This window comes from Bacillus rossius, chromosome 12, assembly GCF_032445375.1.
Source record: "Bacillus rossius redtenbacheri isolate Brsri chromosome 12, Brsri_v3, whole genome shotgun sequence".
Taxonomy (NCBI): domain Eukaryota; kingdom Metazoa; phylum Arthropoda; class Insecta; order Phasmatodea; family Bacillidae; genus Bacillus; species Bacillus rossius.
Window position 1 is genome coordinate 46,367,764 of NC_086339.1, and position 12,381 is coordinate 46,380,144.

The following is a 12,381-nucleotide window of genomic DNA, read 5'->3' on the forward strand; positions in this document are numbered from 1 at the left end:
TAATGAAAATGTGCACTGGAAAGGTATCACATTATTTCATAGTATTTCTACTGTAGCTATACTAACCCAAATTCCCGTCCACAATATTTTAAAGTATTTTTTTAATATTGCTTATGATCTTAAACAATGAATCTTTACTTACGACGTCATTAAAAACTACTTCAAATGAAATATTAAAAAATATATACTTTCTTAATTCTTAAGTTATGACTTTGATTGGACTATAAAAGAGCAAAATTTTGAAAGGGTACCTTTCCAGTTTATTTTGCTGCTGTGTCATTGTACAGAAAATCCCGAAAGGTACCCTTTCCGAGGGGATACCTTTCCAGTGCATATTTCCATTAAACCCGAAACATTTTAAGAAATCGTAAAGGGTGCCTTTCCAGTTTCTACCCGGCTACACTACCGCCACCAGAAGTATGAAAGGTACCCTTTCCAAGGGGATACAATTAGGCCCCGCCCCCCTCCCCCCACAGCGCCAATGCAGTGGAAACACTATTGCAGGAAGCGTCTCGGGGAAAAGTGCTCCCGAATACGCGGAAACAGGACTTGCAACTGGGGAACCCGGAGCTTCCTGGTATCCCCTCACACCAGCGACAACACACGTGACTAGCCCCATGTCCAGCAGCTAGCGCTCAGCGGGGCCCTGGTGGACTCCCCACTCCACCACATTCATCCACGCGGCCCTTACACGGGAAGCCTTCATTTCACAGGCGAGAGAGCCACACCCGAATTCCCCGAAGTTCATGCTAGCTTTTTTTCTTCCGTTCTATCTTATTGTATAAACCGGTGCGGCATTAAATTTTGCGGTCGATAAGGATAGGTTAGCTACATTATAAATACTTTAAAACATTGTGGATGGTTGGTTATATTAGTTAAGTATAACTACATTAAAACTACTGTAAAATAATTTTATGGTTGCTTAGCAAATAACGTTTAAATATGTAGCTATCCAGGGCTAGGAAACCGTTTACATTATTTCACAGTATCTTTAATGTAGATATCGTAACCAAATCAACCGTCCACAATGTTTTAAAGTATTTACAATGTAGCTAACCTAGCTTTTTACAATAAAAAAAAAAAACCGAAGATGCACGATCGGGCGTTTGGCTCTCTCGTCTTTGAAAAGAAGGCTTCCCACCAGACACCAGCATTCCATCACAGCCGAAAGACCAAACAGCAACCCCCTTCCGGGTGAGTAACTGGAACAATAATTATAAGATACAATCGAGCCCATCCCATATTGCAGACAACCGGCACTAGATCAAGTAGTTTGGTGACGAAATAGGTGAATTGAGTGGAGAGTGTTGATTAGAGGTGGTGGTTACTCGCACAAGCAGGTGAACAAAATACTGTAACAGCGTCGTACTTTATTGGATGGAAGAAATTTTTTTATGGGGTAGTTATTTCCAGAGGAATCCCGTACGTACTTCAATGTAACGCATGTTTTCTTTTTGGCCGGTTTCAAGAACCAGCAACGTGATTCAGTTGCAGGCGTAAACTAAGCGCAATGAAGTGTAAAAACATTCAAATGTTCACGTTATAAATCCTTATTCATAGAGATGATTATTTCTCCGGCTTACTGAATTTGGTGGATCAGTTATAGTTGGTTTTTAGTAATTTACTACAGATTTAGTGTTAAGTGTTTTAACACTGAAATTTGCGGAATGTCGTGGTTGTTGAAAACATAAAAAAAACAAAGGGAAACATACCCATATGAAACGTTAGTAACAAACGTGTAGATCGATTTGGTTTAGTTATTTTTAAAGGGGAAGTATCCTAAAATAATTATATTCTAATGTTTTGGTGATTTTGTACCTGATTTTAAATAAATTCTTACCATAATCGCATTTATTAGTTTATAAAAGGTATTTCTTTTAAAAGAGTCCTTATTAAGATTTCAATGAACTTAAAGGCAAAATTTTATGTTAATTCTAGTATGCAAAAAAGGCATGAACTCACATGGTTTACAGTGTTGGAGAAATCTGAATTTTTCAGGGTTTTAGAAAATTTCATATTCAATGAAAAAATTTTCATACCAATAAATTGTAGTATGCTGGTCTTTGCATGTTCTTGAATCCTTGCAAAATAATTTGCAAAATAATTTGCAACATAGTGGTACAAAATTTCGATTGTCATACAACATCTATGGTTGTTTAAGTTTTGAGCAGCCATATTTTTTCTTGTAATGAAAGTCTCGCAACTTTGAACAATCAGTTACAAGGCAAGAATATTACTTTTATTGCTTTAAAATGTTGGGTATCATTATTTGTACCATGGTTTTGCTCTTGAAAGTCATAAATCACTATAATTATATGAAATTTATTTATTACAGTGGTTATTTAAGCATGTATCATATGAGATACATTGTGCACTATCAACATTTTCAGTATTTTAAGGTTATAAATACATTTCCTAAATAAATCATTTAGCACAATTATAGTTTTAAAATCCTAACTTGTAGATTAAGTCTTTCTCTATTTATAATGTAATCTAGAAACCTTTGTATTAAATATCAGTACAAGCAAAAATAAATTTAAAAAACACAACAATCAAAACAGATTGTTTATTATTTGTTTGTTATTATCGAAAAATGCTATTCTGATACAATATTCTTTACAGATGAATGAAATACCACACGAGAGTGAAGATGAAGATCTAGAAAATAGTGATGATGCTTCAGACTGGTTGCCTAATAATCAAAACAAGATCACGAATCAGCCAGAAATACTGGCAGATGAACTTACAGGCAAGTAATATCCATATAATTTCTTCCTTTTTCATTTTTTTAGGAATATATAATAAATTATTTTTTTGATCTTCCTCAGATAATTATTCCAGTGATGAAGTCTACCAAAGCCCACAACCTGATTTAGGAAGTCGGCATTCTCCAGCAACACGATGGCATGATGTTCAAGGAAACAACAGCGTGGAACCTCCACCCATTTGGGAGCACACACCAGTAGAGCCAGAGCCTTTACTATCAAGTATAGACTACTTAAGATATTTTGACGTGACAACGTCTAATAAATCGATGAACGCTGGCTGTACGCACGAAAAATTGTCCCACTACGGATGTGTCCTGTTTACGCGTGGCATGCGTGGCATCTCTCTGGTATGTTGCGGACGGTACAGAGAACTCGGCCGGCACGTGGCGGCGTATTGCTCAGGTTTCACCTGCACGGATAGGCGGGTCGTGCCGGTTGGATCACGCCTGCGCATGTCACCACACACGGCTTGGGGCAGACGACAACATAGCGGGTTCGAGGTTATTGTTGTGCACCGCGCCACGGGAGTATATTCGTAAGGAAATGGCGTTCTTACAAGTATTTATTATTTTAATTACTAGTGTAAATCAGTGGTGACACGCTATGATGCAAAGATACGAAGTGAAACAACAGTTCCTCGCCCCAAAATAGTGACAACATCCAACCAGTTCATGGGCGGTGTGGATCTTTTGGATTCCCTTATTGCGTACTACAGAATTAGGATCAGATCAAAGAAATATTACTTGAGGTTTTTCTTTCACTTTGTGGATTTAGTAATTGTTACAACATGGCTGTTGTATCGCAACGACTGCAATGCACATGGGATTGACAAGAAGTTAGTACCAGACCTACTAGAATTCAAGGCAGATGTGGCTGAATCACTCTGTAAAGAAGGTAAATACATGAAGAAGCGTGGAAGACCATCACCATCTGGCAATGAGGTTGACAAAATGTTTCACATCAAAAACAAGAGTGGACCAGCAGCTGCAATTCCAAACTTTGAAACAAGGCGGGATAGCATTGGGCACTGGCCATCTTTCTCAGAAAAGAGGCAAATATGTAAACATCCGACATGTAAAAATTTGTAAAGTGTTGTATGTACTAAGTGTAATGTAAATTTGTGTTTTTCACAGGGACGAAACTGCTTTCTGCAATTCCACATGTAATAATGTAGGCATAGTGTGTGTAATATTATGTAAATATAAACTTATTGACCTATTCATTTGAAATGTCAACATTGTAGGACTCCAACAATATGTTGTAATTCTTAGGAATTTGTCAACTTTATTAGGCTGTAGTTAGTTTTCAGCTGTTGAATATAGCTCTTTGTACATTGTATCTTTTTAGTACCTACATATAATGTAATGAATCTTGGGAAGTGTTTTATGTACGAAAATAATATGTTGTTCACAAAGCCAGACCTCAGGTTTGTACAATTCCCACTTATAACTAAAGAATGTAAGAATAAAGTAGCTGTATGTAAATTTGTTATTGTTAGTGTATATCTAGTAGTTTTAGTATGAACTACAATTCATGTGGATTGTATTTACTGAAATATAACAACAATAGAAAATATCAATTCCAGATTTGAAAACTTTACTTCTAAGGAATAGTGTTTGTAAATACTTTAAGGGATTTTGATATTTAATATTGTGGCTGTTGTGCAGCTGTTGTAATGATTTACATTAATTATTTGTTTACAAATAACATTTGGTAAGACAATATTTTTCCTTTCCTTTCCCTACACAACAAAATTGATACAAACATTTAAATATTAAAAAAAAATAAGTGAATGCCCAGTGTATCAATGTGATACAAACTTAAAAACTATACAAACACTAGTCCAAAAATATTACAAAAATTCATTTAAATAATTAGCTGCTAAACAAAATAAAACGCCATCAAAAAATGTTTTCAAGTATTTTAATATTGCTGGGCAGCAAGGGGTTTTTAAGACGAAGGCTACATGGATTGTTAATTCAACTTTCATACCATGCTATGACTGACGTAATTAATAAACTTTAAATTAATCAAATGAATTAAATAAGTGCTGTGTAGCCGAAAAAGGCTGTTATGAAAATTTATTAATGTTATTTTTTTTTAATTTATTAAAAATAATTTGCATAAACACGAAATATATGGAAAATAATTTAGGGTACTACCCCTTTAAGGATGATCTTATACGCAATGATTGTTTATTAAGTAACATGCTATTATAATTTCATCTCTGACAACAACTCAGGGTGTTCCACTAACGATGGGCTGAGGAACATAGTGGTGTAAGTACAAAATATTAAGTACAGCTTTGAGTTACCTACACATTAAATCACTAAACTTTAAAAACATTACGTTTTTGGCAAGGAAAACTAAAGTGTGCAACTAAGTTGTGGAAGCCCTCGTATAAGCACTGGATTTTGTTTTTTACATAAAATTGTAACCCTTAAGATATATGCTACGAGCTATCTGTTCCTTATAAAGAATATGTCAGCTCAAACATCAATAATAAACATTTTCCCTGAATAAATGCTTTGTGGTCACTCACTAAATCGTTTATTGAATATATACAGATGTAAAATTTACTTATATAATGAAGTCTTTGACTAAGTTTGCAATAGGGTAGATTTATTGAGACAATTTTTTTAGACGTACGCCATTACAGGTTACTCTATGTCATAAAGAAACCTCAATAACGGGCAAAAATGATGACTGCGCAAACACACAGGAAAAAAGCCAAAATCATACGACATCAATGTTTAAATTCACAGACTGTACAGAGAAGCATTCTGTGTTGTTCTATGCGTTCCTCGTCGTGTTGTCAGAACATCTGTCCAGTGTCATCGCTGGGCTCGTCTGTTTGTCGCCACGTTGTCCAGAACATCTGTCCAGTGTCATCGCTGGGCTCGTCTGTTTGTCGCCGCGTTGTCCAGAACATCTGTCCAATGTCATCGCTGGGCTCGTCTGTTTGTCGCCGCGTTGTCCGGAACATCTGTCCAGTGTCATCGCTGGGCTCGTCTGTTTGTCGCCGCGTTGTCCAATGTTGTTGTTTGTTTGTATTGACCGTTCTTGTGGCCACTGGCTTGTCGTTTCAGCCCGCTGTGGCATTTTCGTCTGACTTACCCCTTCCAAGGAATTTTCTGTTCTGTCTATGAATTTGATTTTTGTGTTTTTGGATTTTTTCTGTGTGTTTGCGTGTTTATATTTTTTTGTCCGTTATTGAGGTTTCTCTATTATATACACTACAAACAGCAATGACGTTCGTCCAAAACAAAATAGAATACTTCTATAATGCTATTTTCAAAAATTTTATTCATAAACATCTTGGTCGTTGAAGCTGATAAATTTTTTGGGCCTGTGGTTACAAGGAAAAACTGACTTTAATAATTTTACTTGATGTTCAGGTGTCAAGTTTCCCAGAGGCCACACGTTCAAACATTCACGTTTGCTTTCAGCTTTAGTGAAAAACCTTCAATTACCGGATCAATTAAGTGAATGCATTTCTACAGCCACTTATGTTTCGGGAAAACCTTTGTTACCAAGATATTTCTCAAAACACATCATGATCCTCTTTTTCCTGGAAGAACCTCGCTCGCTATAATACAATATAAAATACAAAAAAAAAAAAAAAAAAGGAAAAAAAATTGGCTGTCTGTAAAGTCGGTTTACGGATGATAATTAAACGTGACGTCATAACAAAACATTGATGAAATGATTGCATACTTTTATGAATAAAATTGAATAATATTTATTGAATTATCACTATTTTGTGTGGATACAAAGAAGGAGTGAAATGAAATATACAATTTAATTGATAAATTTACTTTTATTTGCACTCATTAAATCAAATATGTTTATTACTTTAACGAAGAGATTATTTTAACTATGACCTTTATACATGTTTGCTATTTAACTTCTTCCAATCTGTGTTATTCTGTTAAGGATAGGACGATGATAGGAAAAGTAGGAAACGAATGGGAGTGTTTCAAGTTTAATGTGCCTCGAAAATGTCAAATCGATGGTTGTTCCAATCGAGTGGAAGAGAGATAGATGCGGCGCAAGCGTACAATGAGCGTAACGGGACAATGTGCATAATGGGACACTTTTTCGTGCGTGCAGCCGGCGTTCAACGATTTATTAGACGTTGTAACGTCAAAAATAATAGTGCATGTTTAAAAAAGTTGGAAAATCCACACTGAGTCTATTTGACAGCACGAAAATTATTAAGAATATTCCGTAGTTCTTTTTTTTTTTTCAGTGGAAAAATGAACTGGCCACTTGATCTCTAAAATTTAGAAAAGTAACACAGTTAACGGCACTCATACACAAGCATATGGCTTTCTCGAGAAAATCACAATAGATCTCGAAGGTCGCCCGAATGGAATTTTTTCTAAAGAACTTAAAAAAGAGGTCAAATATGAAAAAAAATAAGTGTAGTACAGATTAAGATGCAACTGACCTTTTTAACTGCATGTTTGACGGCAAATGACATACATCCCAGGAACTCGCTTCTCCTGAAATCAAAACAAAATTATCCATTAAAAAATCATTCATTTATAGAAAATTAATTTTACATGTACCAAATAAGATTTGCTAACATGTTTTAAAATCAAAATATATACAATATATAGGTTTTAAGTTTGCCTTCTTTATAAAATCTTTGCATTGAGAATTATAACTTAACTTATTTCATTTCTTAAAAATAAACATAAATTTCTTCAACGCCAAACCCAGCATGACTTACTTCAACGAGTACTGAATTACGAATCCCATTCCGTTCTGATCCAACTGTGACTTTGGAGATCCCGTTGCTTTTAGCGATATGCGCATAACTGCGCTGAAATAACACATTACCTCACCTAAACACATAAGTATCACAGAGTACATAATAATTTTTGAGCAGTTCGAAACACTTTCACAGTATTTAAATTTCTGTGAAAATTTTTTTATGTTTATGTTACTTTTAATATTATTCCGACGAAAAAAATTACTTAAAACATGAAAATATAGCTATAGCAAGTGTTGTGATTAACTATCAACGTATCACAAACTAGTTAATCAATATAACTCTACAAAATTAATATCATGCTATTGGCGAATTTTTGAACCAATTTCAAATTTGACAGTTCTCAAAAGTTGTAGACCAATGGTTCACGTTTCCCAACTGTCACATGTAAAGAAAAACATGATGTTTGTTTACGACTACTGTCATCCATATGAAGTTGTTTACGAGCAATTTTAACTCAACAATAGTGAGATTAAGGAAACGTAGACCATTCATACGTTCTTAAAAGGATTAATTAAATGGTGAATTTTGATTTAATACAGTTTGTTGAACATACGCCATTGCACTGTTTGTCATAGGCGGTACAACAGATATATCCTGCCTCAGCGGTGTGGTGGTCTAAGAAGACATCTCAGCGAGGATCTATGCAGCTAGTTTATCTGCAGGCTGCTTCCACACACAGGCCAAGATCATTACATCATTCGCCCGCACTAGGCTTAAACGCTGGTTCCGGAAACCCATCGGAAACGTCAGTGCACAGACGTCATGCCACTTCCGGCTGAACTTGCGCATCAGCAGCGTGTTGTCTGGGTGTCGCGTGATTTATGAGCTGACGTCACGTGACGCGAACTGACAGAGGGAAATAACTGAATCCATAGAACTAGCAAGTAAATAGATCGATGAATACGCCCATAGACTTACGGATAATAAAACTTCTTGTTTTCTTGTAAAAATATGATTTTGGTTCTCATCTTTATTTGTGTACCCTAAGAAATATGTATGGTTGTGATAACAAAACAAAAACTTCGTTCCCACAACACTTTCAGGCTGTAAATATGTGGTGACAATAGCGACAATCTGAAATAGAGGCACTTAAAGGTTCATGCAGCGCAGTCTACTATAAAATAAAATATTTTGAATGTTACGTTTACAGATAATTAAGTTGCTACTACTAAAGTTCGGAAACTTCTGCTTTGTTAAAGTGTACGGAACTGAATCTTTTTTTCTCTCTTTGTTAATTATTTTCAGTTCAGGCAACAATGCTGCATTTGCCGCTTCAGTTGATTGTATTTCAATACGAACAAAACTACTGTTATGAAAGTAAACAAAAACTAATCTTTTATCTTTTATGTAATATTAAAAAGTACATAATATATCTTGATTTGTAATTTCAGCGTATTTGAGGAGGTAAATGTTCCTTGAAGGTCAAAGTCCAGGAAGGTGATAAGTTAAGTTTAAAACGAAGAAGGCTCTGAATAAATGGGCTTGAACTTTCGTAGACGTAAACGCGAGGAGACATGTCATATGGGATGGCCCCGATGAGGATGGAAAATACGCGAAAAGGATATGGGCGGAGGAAAACAGGAGGACCCTGAGGAAACTCAACGGTTTTCCGGTAACGTCCGCCACGTTTCCAACTCGCGGGAAACCCGAGGAAAAACCCGGCCGGTTTGGAACCGGGTCTGGATCCTCCTGACGGGAGGCTGGTGTTGTGACGTCACGAGCAACGTCTCTGACACCTGCACGAACCTCCGGCAAATCAAATCCAACTTCAAAGTCTTTTATTGAACACGATAACACTTTACAACTCAAAGAGTGGTTACACTGGCACTCCAGCATCATTGCTCTTTTGCCAATCACACAATCGGTTACATTATTATTAAGTTTACACATCAGAATATAAGTACCTTACACTAATATAAAATGAAAGTTAAAAATTCTCCGACCAGGAGTTGCGGACCTCAAGAAAGAAATGCTCGCCTGCCGGCCACACACGCCAATAAACCACCCCGAGTGTCACGTGATGTGTGACTGCGAGAAGCGCGGAAGAATACACCGGGGGCGGATGCGTGTTTCAACACCCGGCAGAGAATCTCGAAAGCACTCACAGGACTTGCTATCCCGTGAGTTTATTTACATACATATACACATGGCCATTTTTTTAAATTAAATTAGGAAAGTATAGTAGTCAAAGCTTAATCTACATTATATCTCTCGAATGACCAAACGTGATGACGTCAAGTATAATTGACGTGACAAGGTATGGTTTTAATAACATATGAAATTATTTCGTATAAATAGATCCAATAGGCATAAGGTTTTTAGTATAAAAACACTTTATTTTTTTTGCGTGGTTTAGACTATATAAGTTATTAATTTCTGAATGTAATTAACACAAAGAAATGCTTGTTCCTATAAAATTATGTGCGTTGCACCTAACATTACTAATGTGGAACCCACAAAACCAAAGTATGTGGCTATGTGATATATAATAATAATCTTGTTGATCAATAAATATAGTAAACTCAGAAATAAAAAAAAAAAGAATTTTCTAATTTTTTAACCTAGGTAAAATTGATTTCTTGCCCATACAATAAAAATAATACTAAGACTGCTATCGCGGGTTTTTGAGTCACTGACAATAGGTATGCATATAATAAAGTTAAATTTGAGAAACTTATTCTGTAGTTGACCAATACTTTATCTTAAGATGTTTGCTGGGTAAAACATTCTCTGTTTATCGTTATTTAATTTATCTTCATTTCTTCGCCACATTAACATGTCATGGTCACCGCTCAAACCTCGCAGTTGTCCTACACACGACGAGTCCACTGCCTTGCGCTCAGAGGAGATAACATCGCTGGAAGCACGCACTATCACCCTGCCCTGAACTGGTGGGCTCATGTGTTCTCATCTTTACTTTTCAACAAATAAAACCGTTTTCAGGCGGTCAGTTTGCAAACAGTCAGGGGCCAAATGCGGCCGCATGTTTTCGCAAGGGCTTTAAACATTTGTCTGATCATTTAGTAATTATTTTATTTTCGTGTTACAAAATTTTCATATGTGGCTGTCCTACGTTTTTTTAATAAGTTACAATGCTCGCTCCACCGATTCAGTTGAAGATACTCGAAGATATTGACGATTTAAAGTTCCTGGAAATTTTAATAATATTCTCGGCAACAACTTTGTAAAAATGCGGGATTATAAGTTTAAAAATAATAAAAACATTTGGATACCACTGTTGTCAGGGTTGTCCACTTGCAATTTCGGGAATATATATGTTTTTATTGTTTTCATAGTAATCCAAAGAACTAGGTAATAATTAAAACACAAATTCTAAATAAAATGAATATCATTTTCATTAAGATGTAACCATCTGTATTTCATAGTTTTTATATTTTTACAAAAGAGTTTCTCAGTAACTTTGTTTAAAACTACGCACAAAATGAGTTGAACTAAGAATTTTATAAATCTTTAAAATTCACAATACCAAAAACAGCATATGGACTTAAGGCAATTTATGCATTTATGTACTTCTTTCACATCGTACAAATGAAATAATGATAAACAGAGAATGTTTTACCCAGCAAACATTTTAAAATAAAATATTGGTCAACTACAGAATAAGTTTCTAAATATAACTTTATTATATGCATACCTATTGTCAGTGGCTCAAAAACCCGCGATAGCAGTTTAAGTATTATTTTTATTGTATGGGCAAGAAATCAATTTACTTAGGTTAAAAAATTAGAAAATTATTTTTTTATGTTTCTGAGTTTACTATATTTATTGATCAAGAAGATTATTATTATGTAACACTTAAGCTGTATGTATATATGTATGCAAATAAACTCACGGGATAGTAATTATAAAACTGTTCCTGAAGCAAGATTTTACTAACAACATATAAACACAGATACAAAGATATTTCATACATTTGGAACAATAAATTTTAACATTAGTAATAATATGAAAATGCAATCTTTTCCTTTTACTTTTTTCCATATACTATTTTCACATCTTATGAGAGCAAAAAACAGCTCCCAGTTTCTGTAATACTGTGTACTACAAACCTCACACACTTTGAGCGCACGCACGAAATAATATCTCGAACTTGATATTTATTTATAGTTTGGTATTTTGGCATGATAATAATAATCATCTTTGATGTAATTTAATAATAACCATAAATGTTGAAAAGTTTTCTAAGCATGACTAATATATGGTATTAAAAATAAATAAAAATTAAGGGAAAATGTTGAACCAAATAGTTTAATAGTGTAGGTAGCAATTATATTTTTTTATTGATTGAGTGTGAAATAAAAAAAAGTGACACACACACAATATCTTACACTTCCATGCATAAATTCATAAAAACATTTATGTAATAATACCACAGAATTAATAACTTTCAAGCCAAAGGTCTTCTCAACACACATAAATCCTGAGGGATATGAATTTACTGTACTAGCGTTGCCTGTAAAAATCGAACAAGGCTCATACAAATGTTTATGAATTTAGCATGTTGACTTTTCAGAACAGAGTTCTCAGAGATAAAATTAATTAAATTCTCCAGACTAGCAACAATGGCATAGCTAAAAAAAACTGTCATTCTGGACCACTGAACTTATGACATTAAGCATCACGTGTTTCAATAAAGTCACAATTATTAAAATGAGTAATTCCATCGGGATGACAACTACGTTAAACAATTATTTGTAGTTTTGACTTGCTGATGGAATAATTCATCATAGAATCGAGATCGTTTCTGGAAATATTAAGACTTGGTGTCAGTCAGATATGTATGTAAGCCCATATCACCAGGTGGCTGAA

The 12,381-nt window shown here is 34.8% G+C and overlaps 1 protein-coding gene across 1 annotated transcript in view; it reads right to left on the reverse strand.

The window, feature by feature from the left end:
* LOC134537975 (uncharacterized) overlaps window positions 1-12,381 on the reverse strand; it is a 433,777-nt gene that overhangs the window by 199,935 nt on the left and 221,461 nt on the right. The window contains exon 8 of the mRNA XM_063378994.1: window positions 7,222-7,276. Within this exon, the coding sequence (XP_063235064.1) occupies window positions 7,222-7,276 (55 nt within the window). The remainder of the gene's footprint in view (window positions 1-7,221; window positions 7,277-12,381) is intronic.